This window comes from Bubalus bubalis, chromosome 3 (assembly GCF_019923935.1).
Source record: "Bubalus bubalis isolate 160015118507 breed Murrah chromosome 3, NDDB_SH_1, whole genome shotgun sequence".
Classification (NCBI taxonomy): domain Eukaryota; kingdom Metazoa; phylum Chordata; class Mammalia; order Artiodactyla; family Bovidae; genus Bubalus; species Bubalus bubalis.
The window spans coordinates 21,742,183-21,765,613 of NC_059159.1; the positions used below are offsets into that span (position 1 = coordinate 21,742,183).

At 40.1% G+C, this 23,431-nt stretch overlaps 4 protein-coding genes across 4 annotated transcripts in view; all 4 read left to right on the plus strand.

Annotated features, from left to right (window-relative positions):
* Positions 1-3,032, plus strand: part of LOC123464528 (keratin-associated protein 4-11-like) — a 31,211-nt gene extending 28,179 nt beyond the window's left edge. The window contains exon 2 of the mRNA XM_045164796.1: positions 2,607-3,032. Within this exon, the coding sequence (XP_045020731.1) occupies positions 2,607-2,623 (17 nt within the window). The 3' untranslated portion in view covers positions 2,624-3,032. The remainder of the gene's footprint in view (positions 1-2,606) is intronic.
* Positions 1,992-3,032, plus strand: LOC112583521 (keratin-associated protein 4-9-like). Its single transcript, XM_025279251.3, has one exon. It carries the CDS (start codon positions 2,069-2,071, stop codon positions 2,621-2,623), a length of 555 nt encoding a protein of 184 aa, XP_025135036.3. The 5' UTR covers positions 1,992-2,068; the 3' UTR covers positions 2,624-3,032.
* Positions 3,033-7,961: 4,929 nt separating this feature from the next.
* On the plus strand, positions 7,962-9,066 carry LOC112583522 (keratin-associated protein 4-7-like). Its single transcript, XM_025279253.3, has one exon. It carries the CDS (start codon positions 8,029-8,031, stop codon positions 8,653-8,655), a length of 627 nt encoding a protein of 208 aa, XP_025135038.3. The 5' UTR covers positions 7,962-8,028; the 3' UTR covers positions 8,656-9,066.
* A 5,854-nt stretch (positions 9,067-14,920) lies between these two features.
* Positions 14,921-16,389, plus strand: LOC102391238 (keratin-associated protein 4-9-like). Its single transcript, XM_044938979.2, has one exon. The coding sequence runs from the start codon at positions 14,982-14,984 to the stop codon at positions 15,549-15,551; it is 570 nt and encodes a 189-aa protein (XP_044794914.2). The 5' UTR covers positions 14,921-14,981; the 3' UTR covers positions 15,552-16,389.
* The last annotated feature ends 7,042 nt before the right edge of the window (positions 16,390-23,431 follow it).

The following is a 23,431-nucleotide window of genomic DNA, read 5'->3' on the forward strand; positions in this document are numbered from 1 at the left end:
ATATTTTTTAAAGGACCATTACATACCCTTAATTTATCCAAAAGCCTTCATTCACTCGACAAACATTTGCCACTAATATGCTCTGTCCCAGAAACAAAATTAAATTTTATAGTTCATGCCCTCAGGGTGTCTGCATTGCAGAGAGTGCAAAATTCAGAGCACAATGCAGTGACAAATTATATTTGAACAGGGTAGGTAATCATTTGGAGGAAGCATACAGGGGAAACCTGGGTTTTGAGAGAGGAATAGGAGTTTGCAGAGATAACAACAAAGATGAAACATGGAATGAAGCGGCTTCAGCAAAGGGTTGCAAGCTTTATTTTTCACCCCTTCTTCAGCTGTCCTAAAACAGCTTAACTTCTGTTTAATCTTACAGAAGTTTTTTTTTTTTTTTTTTCTTTTCCTCTTAACGTTTCTATGCTTCTTTGGCCTGTTGCTTAAAGAAGTAGTAAGAAAACACACTATATTATATGCAGCATTACAGATTCAAAACAAATATAAGGTATTCAGCACAATGCTCAGTGAACTCAGCACAGAGTCTAGTGAGTTTAGCATAATGAATAGTAAATATTCTACAGATGATAAATATTATTATTCCTCACCTTTTATTGAAGATGTGTGGAACTTTTCCACATACTATATATGTCAATTTTAGTTCTTCAGTTAAAAATAACATAGGAAGCTCAGTCCTATGCTCTATCACAACCTAGAGGGGTGGGATGTGATTGGAGTGGGAGGGCAGATCAGAGGGAGGGGATATATATATATATACTTATGGCTGAATCACATTGTTGTACTGCAGAAAGCTACAAAACCTTGTAAAGGAATTTTCCTCCAATTAAAAAAATAAAGACTTAAAAATATAACTGTCATTCTTTTGAAAATGAAAGTCACTCAGTCATGTCCAGCTCTTTGTAACCCCATGGACTATACAGTGCATGGAATTATCCTGGTCAGAATACAGGAATGGGTAGTTGTTCGCTTCTCCAGGGGATCTTCCCAACCCAGGGATCGAACCCAGGTCTCCCACATTGCAGGCGGATTTTTTTCCCAGCTGAGCTATTAGAAAGCCCTTCTTTTAACTATTGCCAAACTCTTTCTTATGCATATGTCTCATTCAAGCATATACAGGAAAAAGATGAGGAGTTATCTGTCAAGTTCTCTTACTACCCAACAGAATGTCTTGGATCCATATTATTGAAGACTTAATAATTCCAAACATGTTTATATATAATGAATGCTTTTGTAATGAAATATCCTGTGTACAGTCTGACAACTAAAAGATAAACCAAAATATCCCATTCTGGCTGCCTAGCCTGAGAGACATACAGCAAAAATGTGTTTCTTCTATTTTTTTTTTAATTTTTATTTTATTTTTAAACTTTACATAATCGTATTAGTTTTGCCAAATATCAAAAGCTGTGAGTACTGCTAGCAGTGCTTGAGACAGTGGAATGAAATCAGACACAGAATTAGAAACTTCCTTGTAGTGTAACTATCTTCCTCACCATCCAAGATGCCCACATAGGATCCCATTCATCCATATAATATGTGGAACACCCTGCCCCCAAACATCTTTCTTTCTAATTCCTTTTCATGTTTAACCTGACCAGCACTTATTCCCCTCACCCTTGACAACAAAATATACATGAGTCATATAAGAAACTTTCTCTCTGAAGTTCAGAGAGCAGTGATAGGAGAGAAGATCACATTTAAAAAAAAAGTGCTAGAGTCGTAAGACTAATGCTTTGTAAGCATTGAACCCACCAGGAGTAAAGGTGACACCCACTAGGGAAGGCTAGGACAGGGCTTTCAATTGGATACACAGGTGCTTACCAGGAAAAGGAATGGTATTATTTTTTCCATTTTCGAATACTGAATAAGAAAAACACAATTATGTAATTAAATGATCAATTTTCCTAAGAGGGTAAACAATAACAAGGAAATAATGATGTCATGAGAGCAGCTTTTCAGCAGGATATAAAGGGGGCTGGGGACCAAGAAGACTCTCAGACTCAAGAAACTCACTTTCCTGGAAACTCACCCAGAACTTCCACCCTCTAACACCATGGTCAGCTCCTGTTGTGGCTCCGTCTGCTCTGACCAGAGCTGTGGTCGAAGTCTCTGCCTGGAGACCTGCTGCCGGCCCAGCTGCTGCCAGACCACCTGCTGCAGGACCACCTGCTGCCGCCCCAGCTGTGGTGTGTCCAGCTGCTGCCGCCCAGTCTGCTGCCAGCCCACCTGCCGTCGCCCCACCTGCTGCATCTCTAGCTGCTACCGCCCCTCCTGCTGTGGGTCCAGCTGTGGGTCCAGCTGCTGCAGGCCTACCTGCTGCATCTCCAGCTGCTACCGCCCCTCCTGCTGTGCGTCCAGCTGTGGGTCCAGCTGCTGCAGGCCTACCTGCTGCATCTCCAGCTGCTGCAGGCCCCGGTGCTGCCAGCCTGTGTGCTGCCAGCCCACCTGCTCCCGCATCTCCAGCTGCTGCCGCCCCTCTTGCTGTGGCTCCGCCTGCTGCCTGCGCCCAGTGTGTGGCCGGGTCTCCTGCCACACCACTTGCTATCGCCCCACCTGTGTCATCTCCACCTGCCCCCGCCCAGTGTGCTGTCCCTCCTCTTGCTGCTGAATCTCTGCTTTGAACATACTGCTACCTCATTTCCTCCCTCCCCACAGCTGCAGAGCTTCTTTTTAAAATGTGGAGGGTTCAAGAGAACTGGTCCCTTGAATTGATAAGCAAACACCAGACATAACGAGCCCACGTTCTATCTTCTCTCCACAGTCCCTCCCATACAAATGAGATCACTCAGAATCTCCCAGGAAATTACAATTTCTAAACACTCCTCCCTTTTTCTTCAGGATATCTCTTAATCATGCTTAAGGAATTTGTCTCCATCACTTTTGGGTCCACTGATTTTTACCCCTGATATGGAAATCCAATGAAGATTTTTTGGTGTACTCTTTGGTAAAGATTTTCTTATGTCTTGTTATTTCTATGAACCTAAATAAATGTCCCCCTATTGGCACTGAAATTTGAATCTGATTGTTACTCTCTTTCTTTTTTAAAAAGGATTTACATTTCAACCCAAAGTAATTGAATTTTGCCTGCACCTGCCAAACAGCACAAATTAATCAACTTTCAAGAGAGGTCAAATGACATTGACCACTGCCTAGTTATGTCTAGAATATAGATAAATTAATCATTTTCTAGTCCTTATGGGGGAAAGGGGTGAAACTGAAGTGATAGAACATCTATGAATATAATAACATGAGAAGAGATTTAGAAAGATTGAACACAATTCATGATTTTTAACAACATCAGCTTTCAAGGTTTTTCACCTATAAAAGCAGTGGATAGATAGTTTAGTAAAGTCTATGTATTTTCTACTTTGAGTCACATACAGTGAGACCTTCGTCCACATATACAGTGAAAATGTTAGTCACTTAGCTGGGTCCAACTCTATGCGACCCCGTGGATTATAGCTCAGCAGGCTCCTCTGTCCATAAAATTCTGCAGGCAAGAATACTGTAGTGGGTTGCCATTCCATTCTCCTGGGGATCTTTCTGCCCCAGGGATCAAACCCATGTCTCCTGCATTGCGGGCACATTCTTTATCTTATGAGCCAACATGGAAGCCCCTACAGGTATGCAGTGGAATTCTGCTTTATTCTGGTAGCCAGAGCTTCAGTAGATTTGGTTTATTATTATTATTACTATTCAGAATATTCAGTTTATTCTGACTTATAGTAGGGCTACCTTCAGTGCCAGGCAGGTGATATAAATGAATTAAACAGACTTGGTGACAGTTCCTTGGTATTGCTGGTGACTGTGATTTTATGTCCAAGACAAAAAAAGGGACCTTTCCAGTGCCATGCTTAGATGTCCACTGAAACTGTATCCCAGCTTGATTTCTCCAACTGTCCACTTCTGCTCACTTCCCTTCTCTTTCCTCCTAGAACTACTAGTCCTTCTCGATAAATACCCTGTTTGCTAATTTTCACCTCTGTGTCTGCTTCCTAGGGAACTCAAACAGTCCCGAAAAGCAATTTGTAATTCACAACAGTTAATCTGAGAGCTGGAAAGACTGCCTGAAATGTAGTTTTCATCTTTTAGTGTATAGTAAGTAGAAGCTTAATCATAATCCAAGAAAACTTATGGAAATGAATCTGTAGAGAGAACTGTGAATTTTATCTAAAGTACTTTTATTTTTTTCTAAGGATTTTATGTCACCTATACACACACATGCTTTTTTTAAATTTTTGAATAACACAAAAGAATGATCAAAATAGTTGCCCATCATTTGTCTTTGCCAATCCCATTTAAAACCAATTTTTACAAATGGAGATACATTCTTATTGAATCTTTTTGTATGACATTTGAGACAGCAAAAGAGACACAAATGTATAGAACAGTCTTTTGGACTCTGTGGGAGAAGGAGAGGGTGGGATGATTTGGGAGAATGGCATTGAAACATGTATAATATCATATAAGAAATGAATCGCTAGTCCAGGTTCGATGCAGGATACAGGATGCTTGGGGCTGGTGCACTGGGATGACCCAGAGTGATGGTATGGGGAGGGAGGTGGGAGGGGGGTTCAGGATGGGGAACACGTGTATACCAATGGCGGATTCATGTTGATGTATGGCAAAACCAATACAATATTGTAATTAGTCTCCAATTAAAATAAATAAATTTAAATTAAAAAAATAATAAAATAAAAATTTTGAATAACACAAAAGAGTGATCAAAATAGTTGCCTATCATTTGTCTTTGCCAATCCCATTCAAAATCAATTTTTACAAATGGAGATACATTCTTATTGAACCCTTTTGTATAACATTTATGTCTTTATTCAGAAACCCAGCTTTACTTGTACATTTTTTTTTGTTCTGATATTTATTCAAATATTATTTTTTAGCCTTCAGGCAATGTTAATACATTCCTCCAATACCTGGTAAGTATATTATTTGACAGATTTGTTTACATATTTTTTATATTTATTGTTGAGAACTGTGAATACATGTTTCCCATTAGATTTTATGAAGAAATATTGCTAAGTGCATAAGAAATCTATCAGTGTTCTAAGCCAGTCAACTTCACTGTTAACAATAATATTCAGGTGATTCTTTGGGATTTTCTAGATGTATAATCATGGTGGTGAATAGCCCCCAGCCTCAGGTATGTCCCCGGATACACTCCTCAGTTACCCACAGTGGCAACCTCGTTATTAACCCAGACATGGGTTTTTCTTTCGTTCCTGCCTTGCTTTCTCATTTCCTCATGTGTACGTCCCAGAATCCACCCCCTCCCCCCACCTCCGCCAAGTGAACTACTTGCACTCACATTTATGTTTCAATATCTATTTTGGGTGCAATTGAAACAAAGACAATAGACGTTCAGCAAATATTTTTTGTTGATTGATATTAAACCAGTGGTGGTGGTTACTTCTCAAAAAAGAGAGCTAAATTGGGATGTCTGCAAGTGAAGAGAACCAGTGTCAACTCTTGTGTTCTCCTCCTTTCTATCATATCTGTTTCTTTGTTAATACAGTATATGTATCCATGGTGTCCTATAAGTATGTACGATTCTATGGATCAAAGTTGAACTTCCACAAGTGTGTTTTATCAGGTGACATGTTGTTTGCCACATAAACAAATGTGGTTTTCCTCAGGTGTAACCATGACCCCATTGATTGGAATGTTTCTCCCACTTTTCTCTACCAGGAAAAAAGACATATTTTTTAAAGGACCATTATATACCTGTAAGTCATCCAAAAGCCTTCATTCACTCGACAAACATGTGTCACTCATGTGCTCTGTCCCAGTAACAAAAATAAAATTTATAGTTCATGCCTTCAGGGTGTCTGCATAACAATAGTGGAATGATAGAAAGTAACTGTGGTGCAGCAGGGAGTGCAGAAAACAGCACAATGCAGACACAAATTGTATTTGAACAGGGTGGTTAATCATTGGGAGGAAGCAAGTAGCGTAAACCTGGGGTTTTGAGAGAGGAATAGGAGTTTGCAAAGGTAACGACAAAGATGAAACATTCCAGGAAGATGACATGGCTTCAGAAAAGGCTTGCAAGCTTTATTTTTTACCTCTTCCTCAGCTGTCCTAAACAGCTTATTGCTACTGCTAAGTCACTTCAGTCGTGTCCGATTCTGTGCGACCCCATAGACGGCAGCCCACCAGGCTCCCCCTTCCCTGGAATTCTCCAAGCAAGAACAGTGGAGTGGGTTGCCATTTCCTTCTCCAATGCGTGAAAGTGAAAAGTGAAAGTGAAGTCACTCAGTCATGTTCGACTCTTAGCGACCCCATGGACTGTAGCCCACCAGTCTCTTCCATCCATGGGATTTTCCAGGCAAGAGTACTGGAGTTCTGTTTAATCTGACACAAATTTTTTTTTGCTCTTAAAGTTTCTATGCTTCTTTGGACTATTGCTTAAAGAAGTAGTAATAATACATGCCGTACTATATTTTGCATTAAAGATTCAAAACAAATATAAGATATTCAGCACAATGCTCAGTGAACTCAGCACAATCCTGGTAAATTTAGCATAAGGCATAGCAGATACTCTACAAATGATATAAATGATAAATATCATTATTCCTCACCTTTTATTGAAGATGTATGGATGTATGTTGATTTTAGTTCTTCATTTAAAAATAACACAGGAAGCTCAGTCCGGTGTTCTCTGACAACCTAGAGGGGTGGGATGGGATTGGGGTGGAGGGCAGATCAGAGGGAGGGGACATATATATACTTATACCTGAATCACATTGTTGTACTGCAGAAAGCTACACAACCTGGTAAAGGAATTATCCTCCAATTAAAAAATAAAGACTTAAAAAAATAACTGTCATTCTGAAAATGACTTTTGAAAATGAAAATGACTTTGAAAAAACTTTTGAAAATGAAAGTTGCTCAGTCATGTCCAGCTCTTTGTGACCCCATAGACTATATAGTCCATGGAATTCTCCAGGTCAGAATACTGGAATTGGTAGCCATTCCCTTCTCCAGGGGATCTTACCAACCCAGAGATCGAACCAAGGTCTCCCACATTGAAGGCATTCTTTACCAGCTGACTTACCAGGGAAGCCTGTTTTTAAACTATTGTCATGCTGTTTCTTATGCATGTGTCTCATTCAAGTATCTACAGGAAAAGGATGAGGAGTTATCTGTCAAGTTCTCTTACTACCCAACAGAATTCTTGGATCCATAGTTTTGAAGAATCATTCCAAACATGTTTATATACAGCAAATGCTTTTAAAATGAAATATCCTGTGTACAAGTTTGACAACTTAAAGATAAATCAAAACATCCCATTCTGGTTGCCTAGCCTGGGAGACATACAGCAAAAATGTGTTTCTTCTCTTTAAAAGCTGTGAGTACTGCTAAGGGCTTGAGACAGTGGAGTGAAATCAGACATAGAATGTGAAACTTTCTTGTGGTCTACCTATCTTCCTGACCATCCAAGATGCCCACTTAAGATCACATTCATCCATATTATTTGTGGGACATCCTCCCCCAAACATCTTTCTTTCTAATTCCTTTCCAGTGTTTCACCTGACCAGCACTTGTTCCCCTCACCCTTGATAACAAAATATACATGAGCCATATAAGAAATTTTTCTCTCTGAAGTTCAGAGAGCAGTGATAGGAGAGAATATCACATTCAAAAAAAAGATGCTAGAGTCATAGGATAAAAGCTGTATAGGACACTGAACCAACCAGTAGAAAAGGTGACACCCAAAAGGAAGAACTGGGACAGGGCTTTCAATTGGACACACAGGCACTTAACAGGAAAAGGAAAAGTATTGTTTTCTCCATTTTGGACTACTGCATCAGAAACACACAATTATGTAATTAAATGATCAATTTTCCTAGGGGGTTAAACAATAACAAGGAAATAATGATGTAATGGTAGCAGCTGTTCAGCAGGATATAAAGGGGGCTGGGGACCAAGAAGACTCTCAGACTCAAGAAACTCACTTTCCTGGAAACTCACCCAGAACATCCACCCTCTAACACCATGGTCAGCTCCTGTTGTGGCTCTGTCTGCTCTGACCAGAGCTGTGGCCGAAGTCTCTGCCAGGAGACCTGCTGCCGCCCCAGCTGCTGCCAGACCACCTGCTGCAGGACCACCTGCTGCCGCCCCAGCTGTGGTGTGTCCAGCTGCGGCCACCCAGTCTGCTGCCAGCCCACCTGCCGTCGCCCCACCTGCTGCATCTCTAGCTGCTACCGCCCCTCCTGCTGTGGGTCCAGCTGTGGGTCCAGCTGCTGCAGGCCTACCTGCTGCATCTCTAGCTGCTACCGCCCCTCCTGCTGTGGGTCCAGCTGTGGGTCCAGCTGCTGCAGGCCTACCTGCTGCATCTCTAGCTGCTACCGCCCCTCCTGCTGTGGGTCCAGCTGTGGCTCCAGCTGCTGCAGGCCTACCTGCTGCATCTCCAGCTGCTGCAGGCCCCAGTGCTGCCAGCCTGTGTGCTGCCAGCCCACCTGCTCCCGCATCTCCAGCTGCTGCCGCCCCTCTTGCTGTGGCTCCGGCTGCTGCCTGCGCCCAGTGTGTGGCCGGGTCTCCTGCCACACCACTTGCTATCGCCCCACCTGTGTCATCTCCACCTGCCCCCGCCCCGTGTGCTGTCCCTCCTCTTGCTGCTGAATCTCTGCTTTGAACATACTGCTTCCTCATTTCCTCCCTCCCCACAGTTGCAGAGCTTCTTTTTAAAATGTGGAGGGTTCAAGAGAACTCATCCTTGAATTTCATTGGCAAACACCAGAGATACCGAGCCCACGTTCTAACTTCTCTCCAAACTCCCTCCCATACAAATGAAAACACTCAGAATCTCCCAGGAAATTATATTCTCCCAAAACTCGTTCCTATATCTTTAGGACATCTGTTTTTCATGCTTAAGGAATTTGTCTCTATCACTTGTAGGGCCCCCGATTTCTATCTCTCTGATATGGAAATCCAATGAAGATTTTTTGGTGTACTCTTTGGTAAAGATTTTCTTATGTCTTTTTATTTCCATGAACCTAAATAAACTTCCTCCTATTGGCACTGAAATTTGAATCTGATTGTTACTCTCTTTCTTTTTTTAAGGATTTACATTTTGATCCAAAGTAATTGAATTTTACCTGCACCTGCCAAACAGCATAAATTAATCAACCTTCAAGAGAGGTCAAATGACATTGATCACTGCCTAGTTATGTCTAGAAAATAAATTAATCATTTTCTAGTCTTTATGGGGAAAGGAGGTGAAACTGAAGTGATAGAGCATCTATGAAGATAATAACATGAGAAAAGATTTGGAAAGATTGAGCACAATTCATGATTTTTAACAACACCACCTTTCAGGGTTTTTTCACCTACAAAAGCAGCAGATAGATAGGTTAGTAAAGTCTATCTATTCTCTGTTTCGGGTCACATACAATGAGTCCTTCGTCCACGTACACAGTTGAAATATTAGTCACTCAGCCGTGTCCAACTCTATGCGACCCTGTGGATTGTATCCCACGAGGCTCCTCTGTCCACGGATTCTGCAGGTTAGAATACTGTAGTGTGTTGCCATTCCATTCTCCAGGGGATCTTTCTGCCCCAGGGATCAAACTCAGGTCTCCTGCATTGTGGGCAGATTCTTTATCTTCTAAGCCACCATAGAAGCCCCTGTACATACAGTGGAGTTCTTCTTTATTCTGGTAGCCAGAGCTTCAGTAGATTTGGTTTATTATTATTATTACTATTCAGAATATTCAGTTTATTCTGTCTTATAGTGGGGCTACCTTCAGTGCCAGGCAGGTGATATAAAGCAATGAAACAGACCTAGTGAGTTTCTTGGTATTGCTGGTGACTCTGATTTTATGTCCAAGAGTAAAAAGGGACCTTTCCAGTGCCATGCTTAGATGTCCACTGAAACTCTATCCTAGCTTGATTTCTCCAACTGTCCACTTCTGCTCACTTCCTTCCCTTTCCGCCTAGCAGTACTAATCCCAAGATCACTTCTCAATAAACACCCTGTTTGCTAATTTTCATCTCTGGGTCTTCTTCCTAGGGAACTCAAACAGTCCCGAAAAGCAACTTGTAATTCACAACAGTTAATTTGAGAGCTGGAAAGACTGACTGCAACGTAGTCATCATCTTTTAGTATATAATAAGACTTCCCTGGTGGCTCAGATGGTAAATCATCTACCTACAATGCGGGAGACCTGGGTTCAATCCCTGGTTTGGGAAGATCTCCTGGAGAAGTAAATGGCAACCCACTCCAATATTCTTGCCTGGAAAATCCCATGGACGGAGGAGCTTGGTAGGCTACAGTCCATGGGGTCGCAAAGAGTCAGACAAGACTGAGCAATAATATATAATAAGTACAAACTTAAACATAAACATATAAAACTTATGGAACTGAATTTGTAGACAGAAGTGTGAATTTTATCTGAAGTACTTTTATTCTTTTCTAAGGATTTTATGTCACTTATACACAAACACATGCTTTAAAAAAAAATTGAATAACACAAAAGAATGTGATCATAAGTGAGTTGCCCATCATTTGTCTTTGCCAATCCCATTCAAAACCAATTTTACAAATTGATATACATTCTTATTGAATCCTTTTGTATGACATTTATGTCTTTATTCACAAACTCACCTTTTTTGTACATTTTTTTTCTGATGTTTATTCAAATATTATTTTTTGGCCTTCAGGCAATGTTAATACATTCCTCCAATACCAGATAAGTGTACTATTTGAAAGATTTGTTTACATATCTTTTTATATTTATTGCTCAGATCTGTGAATTCATTTTGCCATTACATTTTATGAAGAAATATAAAAGTGCATAAGAAATCTATCAAATTTCTAAGATAGCCAGCTTCACCATTAACAATAATATTCAGTTGATTCTGTGGGATTTTCTAGGCATATAACCGTGGCAGCTACTAGCTCCCAGCCTCAGGTAGGCCCCAGATTCATTCCTCAGTTACCCACCATGGCAACTGCATTATTAACCCAGAATTTTGGCTTTTTCTTTCTTTCCTGTCTTCCTTTCCCACTTCTTCATGTGTACTTCCAAGAATTGCTGCCCAGGTGAACTACTTGCACTCACATCTTTGTTTCAATATCTACTTTGGGTGCAATTCAAACAAAGACAATAGATGTTCAGCAAATATTTTTAGCTGATTGACATTAAACCAGTGATGGTGGTTATTTCTCATAAAAGAGAGCTAAATTGGGATGTCTGGAAGTGAAGAGAACCAGTATCAACATTTGTACTCACCTCCTTTCTATTATATCTGTTTCTGTGTTAATACAGTATCTTTATCCATGATTGCCTGTAAATAAGTTCCATTCTATAGATCAAATTTGAACTTCCACAAAAGTGTTTTATCAGGTGACACGTTGCTTGCCACTTAAACAAATGTGGTTTTACTCAAGTGTAAACATGATCCCTTTGTTTGGAATGTTTCTCCCACTTTTCTCAACCAGGCAAAACAGACATATTTTTTAAAGGACCATTACATACCCTTAATTTATCCAAAAACCTTCATTCATTCGGCAAACATTTGTCACCAATGTGCTCTGTCCCAGTAACAAAATTAAATTTTATAGTTCATGCCCTCAGGGTGTCTGCATCACAGAGAGTGCAAAATTCGGAGCACAATGCAGGGACAAATTGTATTTGAACAGGGCAGTTAAATCATTTGTAGGAAGCATTCGGGGAAAGCTAGGGTTTTGACAGAGGAATAGTAGTTTGCAAAGATAATGACAAAGATGAAACATTCCAGGAAGGTGAAGCAGCTTCAGCAAAGGCTTGCAAGTTTTTTTTTCACCCCTTCTCAGTTGTTCTAATACAGCTTAACTTCTTTGTAATCTTACACACAAGCTTTCTTTTTTTCCTCTTAACATTTCTATGCTTCTTTGGCCTATTGCTTAAAGAAGTAGTAAGAATACACTCTATATTATATGCTGCATTACAGATTCAAAACAAATATAAGATATTCAGCACAATGCTTAGTGAATACAGTACAATGCCTAGTGAATTTAGCATAATGAATAGTGAGTACTGTACAAATGATAAATGTCATCATTCCTCACCTTTTATTGAAAATGTATGGAGCTTATCCACATACTATATATGTTGATCTCAGTTCTTCATTTAAAATAACATAGGAAGCTCAGTTCAGTGCTCTATGATAACCTAGAGGGGTGGGATGGGATTAGGGTGGGAGGGCAGCTCAAAGGGAGGGGACATATATATAATTATGGGTCAATCACATTGTTGTACTGCAGAAACCTACACAACCTGGTAAAGGAATTATCTTCCAATTAAAAAATAAAGACTTAAAAAATAACTGTCATTCTTTTGAAAATGAAAGTCATTCAGTCATGTCCAGCTCTTTGCGACCCCATGGACTATACAGTCCATGGAATTCTTCAGGTCAGAATATTGGAATAGGTAGCCATTCCCTTCTCCAGGGGAACTTCCCAACCCAAGGATCGAACCCAGGTCTCCCACATTGCAGGCAGATTCTTTTCCAGCTGAGCTATCAGGGAAGCCTTTCTTTTAACTATTGCCAAACTGTTTGTTTTCATACCATTCATGGGGTTCTCAAGGTAAGAATACTGAGGTAGTTTGCCATTCACTTCTCCAGTGGACCATGCTTTGTCAGAACTCTCTACCGTTACCTGTCTGTCTTGGGTGGCCCTACACAGCATGGCTCATAGTTTCATTGAGTTAGACAAGGCTGTGGTCCATGTGATGAGATTCGTTAGTTTTCTGTGTTTGGTTTTCAGTCTGTCTGCCCTCTGATGGAGAAAGATAAGAGGCTTATGGAAGCTTCCTGATGGGAGAGACTGACTGAAGGGAAAACTGGGTCTTGTTCTGAGGGGTGGGGCCATAGAATTTTCTGTTGATTGGCAAGGCTATGTTCCCTCTGTGCTATTTACCTGGGGCCAAACTATGATGGAGGTAATGAAGATAATGGCTTCCTCCTTCAAAACGTCCCATGCACACACTGTTACACTCAATGCCCCCAACTCTGCAGCAGGCCACCGCCAACCCACACCTCTCCAGAGACTCCTGGACACTCACAGGCAAGTCTGGGTCAGTCTCTTGTAGTGTCACTGCTTGTTTCTTCTGGGTCCTGGTGCACACAAGGTTTTGTTTGTGCCCTCCAAGAGTCTGTTTCCCCAGTCTTGTGTAAGTTCTGGTGGCTCTGTGGTGGGGTTAATGGTGACTTCCTTCAAGGGGGCTATGCCATACTTCCTCCAAGGGGGCTATGCCAGGTCTACTGTACCCAGAGCTCCTGCCCCTTCAGCAGCCCACTGCTGAACGGTAACTCCTCAGGAGACACTCAAACACAGTTCTGTCTCAGTCTCTGTGGGGTCTTTAGGTCCTGGTGTGAACAAGGTATGTTTGAGCCTTCTAAGCATCTCTAGCATGTATGGACAGTGATTCTAAATGCAATTTTTCCCCTTCTACCATCTTTCTGGGACTTTTCCTTTGCCCTTGGACTTGAGGTATCTCCTTAAAGTCATTCCAGTGCCACACAGCCACCACTCCAGCATCAGCTACCATCTTGCAGGTGCTTCTCTGCCCTTGGATATGGGGTATCTCCTCACAGTCACCCCAGCACCGCATAGCCAATGCTCCAGGGCCTATGGACTTGCTGGAGCTGCTGCATGCCGAAGAATTGATGCTTTTGAACTCTGGTGTTGCAGAAGACTCTTGAGAGTCCCTTGGACAGCAAAGAGATCCAACAAGTCCATCCTAAAGGAAATCAGTCCTAAATATTCATTGGAAGCACTGATGCTGAAGCTGAAACTCCAATACTTTGGCCACCTGATGCGAAGAACTGACTCATTTGAAAAGACCCTGATGCTGGGAAAGATTGAAGTCGGGAGAAGAAGGGGATGTCAGAGGATGAGATGGTTGGATGGCATCACCGACTCAATGGGCATGAGTCTGAGTAAGCTCCAAGAGTTGGTGATGGACAGGGAGGCCTGGCGTGCTGCAGTCCATGGGGTCGCAAAGAGTCAGACATGACTGAGTGACTGAACTGAACTCACTGAATCTGTTTCTTATGCATGTGTCTTAGTCAAGCATCTACAAGAAACAGATGAGGAGTTATCTGTCAGGTTCTCTTACTACCCAACAGAATATCTTGGATACATATTTTTGAAGGCTTAATCATTCCAAACATGTTTATATACAACGAATGCTTTTATAATGAAATATCCTGTATACAAGTTTGACAACTAAAAGATAAATGACAACATCCCATTCTGATTGCCTAGCCTGGGAGACATACAGCAAAAATGTGTTTCTTCTCTTTAAAAGCTATGAGTATTGCTAAGTGCTTGAGACAGTGGAGTGAAATCAGACACAGAATTTGAAACTTCCTTGTGTTCTAACTATCTTCCTGATCATCCAAGATGCCCACATAGGATCACATTCATCCATATTATTTGTGGGACATCCTCCCCACAAATATCTTTCTGTCTAATTCCTTTTCAATGTTTCATCTGACAAGCCATGTTCCCCTCACCTTTGACAACAAAATACACATGAGCCTTATAAGAAACATTTTATCTCTGAAGTTCAAAGAGCAGTGATAGGAGAGAATAGCACATTCAAAAAAAAAAAATGTTAGCGTCATATGACTAATGTTTCATAAGACATTGAACCCACCAGGAGCAAAGGTGACACCCACTAAGGAAGAACTGGGACTGGGCTTTCAATTGGACACACAGGAGCATACTAGGAAAAGGAATAGTGTTATTTTCTCCATTTTGGAATACTAATTGAGAAACACACAATTATGTAATTAAATGATCAATTTTCCTAGGAGGGTAAACAATAAGAAGGAAATAATGATCATGATAGCAGCTTTACAGCAGGATATAAAGGGGGCTGTGGGCCAAGGCGACTCTCAGACTCAAGAAACTCACTTTCCTGGAAACTCACCCAGAACCTCCACCCTCTAACACCATGGTCAGCTCCTGTTGTGGCTCCGTCTGCTCTGACCAGAGCTGTGGTCGAAGTCTCTGCCTGGAGACCTGCTGCCGGCCCAGCTGCTGCCAGACCACCTGCTGCAGGACCACCTGCTGCCGCCCCAGCTGTGGTGTGTCCAGCTGCTGCCGCCCAGTCTGCTGCCAGCCCACCTGCCGTCGCCCCACCTGCTGCATCTCTAGCTGCTACCGCCCCTCCTGCTGTGGGTCCAGCTGTGGCTCCAGCTGCTGCAGGCCTACCTGCTGCATCTCTAGCTGCTACCGCCCCTCCTGCTGTGCGTCCAGCTGTGGTTCCAGCTGCTGCAGGCCTACTTGCTGCATCTCCAGCTGCTGCAGGCCCCAGTGCTGCCAGCCTGTGTGCTGCCAGCCCACCTGCTCCCGCATCTCCAGCTGCTGCCGCCCCTCTTGCTGTGGCTCCAGCTGCTGCCGCCCGAGCTGCTGCCTGCGCCCAGTGTGTGGCCGGGTCTCCTGCCACACCACTTGCTATCGCCCCACCTGTGTCATCTCCACCTGCCCCAGCCCCATGTGCTGTCCCTCCTCTTGCTGCTGAGCCCACTGTCTCCACTTACCTCTGTCCCACATATGTAGATCCTTTTTTGTGCTGACCCATAGGACTCATGGAGTCTAGCTGACATCATTCAGTTAGTTGAATCTCATGATTACAGTGGGTCCACCACTGTTCTTCTGACTCTGTGAACATATTCTGGCTCATTTATAATTCTTCCTTGTCATATTTTCCTTTCTATATCAGCACCAAATAAGAATTAATTTGCAATCCATCAGATGAGAAATTGTCTCAGTCCTCTCAATGTTTCATTCTTCCTGATATTTTGGTCATGATCTGCAGGTGGTCCACAAGGTGGCTATTATCTGCAGCTGCTGAGTGGCACTGACTTGACACCCTGAGATCGGGGGTTGGGGGGTCCAATTTACCCTTTATTTTCTCCTCAAGTGAATTTCTTTTGTTTTGTCACTTCTCTGCTTTCTAATAAGCTTCTCTGCATATAAAAATTCACTGGTATTTTTTCCTATTATTTTCATGATCATTTTACTTACTAACTAGGCAATTTATATTGTATATGAAGATATAGGAAGAATAACCCATGTTGAAATCACTTTGACAATAGATGCTACATCAGATATAGATGATTTAAGATTTTAGAGCAAAACTGGCATGTATGTATATGTGCATGTGCATGTGACTTAATATACTAAAGTAGGGCAGAGTTAATCAAAACACATTATACCCTTTAATACTAGCTCCCTTTTAGAAAAAAAGGATAAAATTTCTGAGTGTGGAGTACATGTCAAAGAAATTTTTAAAAATTGCCTGTAAAGAATTTAATGTATTCAATTCCTTTCACTTAATAAACAACATTTCCAAGTTATAATCATAGATGGGTTATATGTCCCATTGAGTTCAGTTGAGGAGATACCATGTTTCATTGTATTTAAAAAAAAAAAAAAAACACTTTATTAAGGTCTGATTGATGTATTAAAAAGTTATATATGTTTAATGAATACAACTCAATGAGTTATATATTACTGTATTTTTTTCAGCTTTTATTTTATTTTATTTTTTAAAATTTAAATTTATTTATTTTAATTGGAAGCTAATTACCTTATAATAGTGTATTGGTTTTGCCATACATCAACATGAATCCGCCACGGATGTACACGTATTCCCCATCCTGAACCCCCCTCCTTACCTCCCTCCCCATACCATCCCTCTGGGTCATCCCAGTGCACCAGCATCCTGTATCTTGCATAAAACCTGGACTGGCGATTCATTTCTTATATGATATTATACATGTTTCAATGCCATTCTCCCAAATTATCCCACCCTCTTCCTCTCCCACAGAGTCCAAAAGACTGTTCTATACATCTGTGTCTCTTTTGCTTTCTCTCATACAGGGTTATCGTTACCATCTTTCTTTTTTATTTTTTTATATTTTTTTTATTTTTAAACTTTACAATATTGTATTGGTTTTGTGTTACCATCTTTCTAAATTCCATATATATGTGTTAGTATACTGTATTGGTGTTTTTCTTTCTGGCTTACTTCACTCTGTATAATAGGCTCCAGTTTCATCCACCTCATTAGAACTGATTCAAATGTATTCTTTTTAATGGCTAAGTAATACTCCATTGTGTATATGTACCACAGCTTTCTTATCCATTCATCTGCTGTTGGACATCTAGGTTGCTTTCATGTCCTGGCTATTATAAACAGTGTTGCGATGAACATTGGGGTACATGTGTCTCTTTCAATTCTGGTTTCCTTGGTGTGTATGCCCAGCAGTGGGATTGCTGGGTCATAAGGCAGTTCTATTTCCAGTTTTGTTTTGTTTTGTTTTAGATTGTTCATTATTTAATTTTATTGGAGTATGGTTAATTTACAATGTTGTGTGGGTTTCATGTTTACAGCAAAGTGATTCACTTATACATATACATGGAAATGTATCATCTTAAGAATTGTAATTGATTTCAGCATTATATTTGCCCCCTTCCCCCAGGAACTCTTGAAATCTTTTCACTATAACTGTGCTGGGAGAGTATGTGTGACATTGCCACTAGAGAGAGAAAAAAAGTTGTTTATCAAATGTTTCTTACTATTCTCTCCCAGCATTGTTTTGACAGGAACTATAGTGTTTTCAACAAAAGTATTGACAAACTTGAAAATCAGCTTCTCCTTGATCATCACAGATGGCATCGATGAAGCCATTTGATGCTGCTGTTGTGTAAATTTTGTTACATTTTGTTCTGGGAATGGGGTCAATATGGTCATAGATTGAAACCTGGGCACTTGGGCAGCAGTGAGATCAATGCTGTTCTACATTTCTTTCATCGATAAGCTCTGGAGAACCACACTCAGACCCCACTCTGCATTCGTATTTTGGTAGACATTTCTCCAAAAAAGTGGATATTAACTCTTTCCTATATGATAGAAATAACCAGCAGCACATTCCTACTTCAAGAATCAGAGGTTTATAAACTCCCAACAAAAGTTTATCACGATTTAATTTGTTAGATCTCTAGGATATTCTACACCTTGTCCTCTCTTGGTGCACCTGAAGGGTACAATTGTTAATCTTAAGAAATTAACAGACAAACATAGGTATCTCTACAGTATAGCTTTTTTTTTTTATCTCAGTTCTTTTTTTTTTTTTTGAATTTGAATAATGCTTTTTGTTTTTTTTTTATTTTATTTTTAAACTTTACATAATTGTATTAGTTTTGCCAAATATCAAAATGAATCCGCCACAGGTATACATGTGTTCCCCATCCTGAACCATCCTCCCTCCTCCCTCCCCATTCCATCCCTCTGGGTCATCCCAGTGCACCAGCCCCAAGCATCCAGTATCGTGCATCGAACCTGGACTGGCAACTCGTTTCATACATGATATTTTACATGTTTCAATGCCATTCTCCCAAATCTTCCCACCCTCTCCCTCTCTCTCAGAGTCCATAAGACTGTTCTATACATCAGTGTCTCTTTTGCTGTCTCGTACACAGGGTTATTGCTACCATCTTTCTAAATTCCATATATATGCGTTAGTATACTGTATTGGTGTTTTTCTTTCTGGCTTACTTCACTCTGTATAATAGGCTCCAGTTTCATCCACCTCATTAGAACTGACTCAAATGTATTCTTTTTAATGGCTGAGTAATACTCCATTGTGTATATGTACCACAGCTTTCTTATCCATTCATCTGCTGATGGACATCTAGGTTGCTTCCATGTCCTGGCTATTATAACAGTGCTGCAATGAACATTGGGGTACACGTGTCTCTTTCCCTTCTGGTTTCCTCAGTGTGTATGCCCAGCAGTGGGATTGCTGGGTCATAAGGCAGTTCTATTTCCAGTTTTTAAGGAATCTCCACACTGTTCTCCATAGTGGCTGTACTAGTTTGCATTCCCACCAACAGTGTAAGAGGGTTCCCTTTTCTCCACACTTTTTTGCTTGTAGACTTTTGGATCGCAGCCATTCTGACTGGTGTGAAATGGTACCTCATAGTGGTTTTGATTTGCATTTCTCTGATAATGAGTGATGTTGAGCATCTTTTCATGTGTTTGTTAGCCATCTGTATGTCTTCTTTGGAGAAATGTCTATTTAGATCTTTGGCCCAAACTTTTGATTGGGTCATTTATTTTTCTGGAGTTGAGCTGTAGGAGTTGCTTGTATATTCTCAAGATTAGTTGTTTGTCAGTTGCTTCATTTGCTATTATCTTCTCCCATTCTGAAGGCTGTCTTTTCACCTTGCTAATAGTTTCCTTTGATGTGCAGAAGCTTTTAAGGTTAATTAGGTCCCATTTGTTTATTTTCGCTTTTATTTCCAATATTCTGGGAGGTGGGTCATAGAGGATCCTGCTGTGATGTATGTCAGAGAGTGTTTTGCCTATGTTCTCCTCTAGGAGTTTTATAGTTTCTGGTCTTACATTTAGATCTTTAATCCATTTTGAGTTTATTTTTGTGTATGGTGTTAGAAAGTGTTCTAGTTTCATTCTTTTACAAGTGGTTGACCAGAGTTCCCAGCACCACTTGTTAAAGAGATTGTCTTTAATCCATTGTATATTCTTGCCTCCTTTGTCAAAGATAAGGTGTCCATATGTGCGTGGATTTATCTCTGGGCTTTCTATTTTGTTCCATTGATCTATATTTCTGTCTTTGTGCCAGTACCATACTGTCTTGATAACTGTGGCTTTGTAGTAGAGCCTGAAGTCAGGTAGGTTGATTCCTCCAGTTCCATTCTTCTTTCTCAAGATCGCTTTGGCTATTCGAGGTTTTTTGTATTTCCATACAAATTGTGAAATTATTTGTTCTAGCTCTGTGAAGAATGCTGTTGGTAGCTTGATAGGGATTGCATTGAATCTATAGATTGCTTTGGGTAGTATACTCATTTTCACTATATTGATTCTTCCAATCCATGAACATGGTATATTTCTCCATCTGTTAGTGTCCTCTTTGATTTCTTTCACCAGTGTTTTATAGTTTTCTATATATAGGTCTTTAGTTTCTTTAGGTAGATATATTCCTAAGTATTTTATTCTTTCCGTTGCAATGGTGAATGGAATTGTTTCCTTAATTTCTCTGTTTTCTCATTATTAGTGTACAGGAATGCAAGGGATTTATGTGTGTTGATTTTATATCCTGCAACTTTACTATAGTCATTGATTAGTTCTAGTAATTTTCTGGTGGAGTCTTTAGGGGTTTCTATGTAGAGGATCATGTCATCTGCAAACAGTGAGAGCTTTACTTCTTCTTTTCCAATTTGGATTCCTTTGATTTCTTTTTCTGCTCTGATTGCTGTGGCCAAAACTTCCAAAACTATGTTGAATAGTAATGGTGAAAGTGGGCACCCTTGTCTTGTTCCTGACTTTAGAGGAAATGCTTTCAATTTTTCACCATTGAGGATAATGTTTGCTGTGGGTTTGTCATATATAGCTTTTATTATGTTGAGGTATGTTCCTTCTATTCCTGCTTTCTGGAGAGTTTTGATCATAAATGGATGTTGAATTTTGTCAAAGGCTTTCTCTGCATCTATTGAGATAATCATATGGTTTTTATTTTTCAATTTGTTAATGTGGTGTATTACATTGATTGATTTGTGGATATTGAAGAATCCTTGCATCCCTGGGATAAAGCCCACTTGGTCATGGTGTATGATCTTTTTAATGTGTTGTTGCATTCTGATTGCTAGAATTTTGTTAAGGACTTTTGCATCTATCTTCATCAGTGATATTGGCCTGTAGTTTTCTTTTTTTGTGGCATCTTTGTCAGGTTTTGGTATTAGGGTGATGGTGGCCTCATAGAATGAGTTTGGAAGTTTACCATCCTCTGCAATTTTCTGGAAGAGTTTGAGCAGGATAGGTGTTAGCTCTTCTCTAAATTTTTGGTAGAATTCAGCTGTGAAGCCGTCTGGACCTGGGCTTTTGTTTGCTGGAAGATTTTTGATTACAGTTTCAATTTCCGTGCTTGTGATGGGTCTGTTTAGATTTTCTATTTCTTCCTGGTCGAGTTTTGGAAAGTTGTACTTTTCTAAGAATTTGTCCATTTCTTCCACGTTGTCCATTTTATTGCCATATAATTGTTGATAGTACTCTTATGATCCTTTGTATTTCTGTGTTGTCTGTTGTGATCTCTCCATTTTCATTTCTAATTTTATTGATTTGATTTTTCTCCCTTTGTTTCTTGATGAGTCTGGCTAATGGTTTGTCAATTTTATTTATCCTTTCAAAGAACCAGCTTTTGGTTTTGTTGATTTTTGCTATGATCTCTTTTGTTTCTTTTGCATTTATTTCTGCTCTAAGTTTTAAGATTTCTTTCCTTCTACTAACCCTGGGGTTCTTCATTCCTTCCTTTTCTAGTTGCTTTAGGTGTAGAGTTAGGTTATTTATTTGACTTTTTTCTTGTTTCTTGAGGTGTGCCTGTATTGCTATGAACTTTCCCCTTAGGACTGCTTTTACCGTGTCCCACAGGTTTTGGGTTGTTGTGTTTTCATTTTCATTCGTTTCTATGCAAATTTTGATTTCTTTTTTGATTTCTTCTGTGATTTGTTGGTTATTCAGTAGCGTGTTGTTCAGCCTCCATATGTTGGAATTTTTAATAGTTTTTCTCTTGTAATTGAGATCTAATCTTACTGCATTGTGGTCAGAAAAGATGCTTGGAATGATTTCTATTTTTTTTAATTTACCAAGGCTAGCTTTATGGCCCAGGATGTGATCTATCCTGGAGAAGGTTCCATGTGCGCTTGAGAAAAAGGTGAAATTCATTGTTTTGGGATGAAATGTCCTATAGATATCAATTAGGTCTAACTGGTCTATTGTATCATTTAAAGTTTGTGTTTCCTTGTTAATTTTCTGTTTAGTTGATCTATCCAAAGGTGTGAGTGGGGTATTAAAGTCTCCCACTATTATTGTGTTATTGTTAATTTCTCCTTTCATACTTGTTAGCATTTGTCTTACATACTAAGGTGCTCCTGTGTTGGGTGCATATATATTTATAATTGTTATATCTTCTTCTTGGATTGATCCTTTGATCATTATGTAGTGACCATCTTTGTCTCTTTTCACAGTCTTTGTTTTAAAGTCTATTTTATCTGATATGAGTATTGCTACTCCTGCTTTCTTTTGGTCCCTATTTGCATGGAAAATCTTTTTCCAGCCCTTCACTTTCAGTCTGTATGTGTCCCCTGTTTTGAGGTGGGTCTCTTGTAGGCAACATATGTAGGGGTCTTGTTTTTGTATCCATTCAGCCAGTCTTTGTCTTTTGGTTGGGGCATTCAACCCATTTACGTTTAAGGTAATTACTGATAAGTATGATCCCGTTGCCATTTACTTTATTGTTTTGGGTTCGAATTTATACACCGTTTTTGTGTTTCCTGTCTAGAGAATATCCTTTAGTATTTGTTGGAGAGCTGGTTTGGTGGTGCAGAATTCTCTCAGCTTTTGCTTGTCTGAAAAGCTTTTGATTTCTCCTGCATACTTGAATGAGATCCTTGCTGGGTACAATAATCTGGGCTGTAGGTTATTTTCTTTCATCCTTTTAAGTATGTCTTGCCATTCCCTCCTGGCTTGAAGAGTTTCTATTGAAAGATCAGCTGTTATCCTTATGGGTATTCCCTTGTTTGTTATTTGTTGTTTTTCCCTTGCTGCTTTTAATATTTGTTCTTTGTGTTTGATCTTTGTTAATTTGATTAATATGTGTCTTGGGGTGTTTCACCTTGGGTTTATCCTGTTTGGGACTCTCTGGGTTTCTTGGACTTGGGTGATTATTTCCTTCCCCATTTTAGGGAAGTTTTCAACTATTATCTCCTCAAGTATTTTCTCATGGTCTTTCTTTTTGTCGTCTTCTTCTGGGACCCCTATGATTCGAATGTTGTAGCGTTTAATATTGTCCTGGAGGTCTCTGAGATTGTCCTCATTTCTTTTAATTCGTTTTTCTTTTGTCCTCTCTGATTCATTTATTTCTACCATTCTATCTTCTAATTCACTAATCCTATCTTCTGCCTCTGTTATTCTACTATTTGTTGCCTCCAGAGTGTTTTTAATTTCACTTATTGCATTATTCATTATATATTGACTCTTTTTTATTTCTTCTAAGTCCTTGTTAAACCTTTCTCGCATCTTCTCAATCCTTGCCTCCAGGCTATTTATCTGTGATTCCATTTTAATTTCAAGATTTTGGATCAATTTCACTATCATTATTCGGAATTCTTTATCAGGTAGATTCCCTATCTCTTCCTCTTTTGTTTGGTTTGGTGGGCATTTATCCTGTTCCTTTATCTGCTGGGTATTCCTCTGTCTCTTCATCTTGTTTAAATTGCTGAGTTTGGGGTGTCCTTTCTGTATTCTGGCAGTTTGTGGAGTTCTCTTTATTGTGGCGTTTCCTCGCCGTGTGTGGGTTTGTACAGGTGGCTTGTCAAGGT

Coding starts and splice junctions, on each gene's coding strand:
- LOC112583521 (XM_025279251.3), top strand. CDS start 2,069: ATGGTCAGCTCCTGTTGTGGCTCCGTCTGCTCTGACCAGAGCTGTGGT.
- LOC112583522 (XM_025279253.3), top strand. CDS start 8,029: ATGGTCAGCTCCTGTTGTGGCTCTGTCTGCTCTGACCAGAGCTGTGGC.
- LOC102391238 (XM_044938979.2), top strand. CDS start 14,982: ATGGTCAGCTCCTGTTGTGGCTCCGTCTGCTCTGACCAGAGCTGTGGT.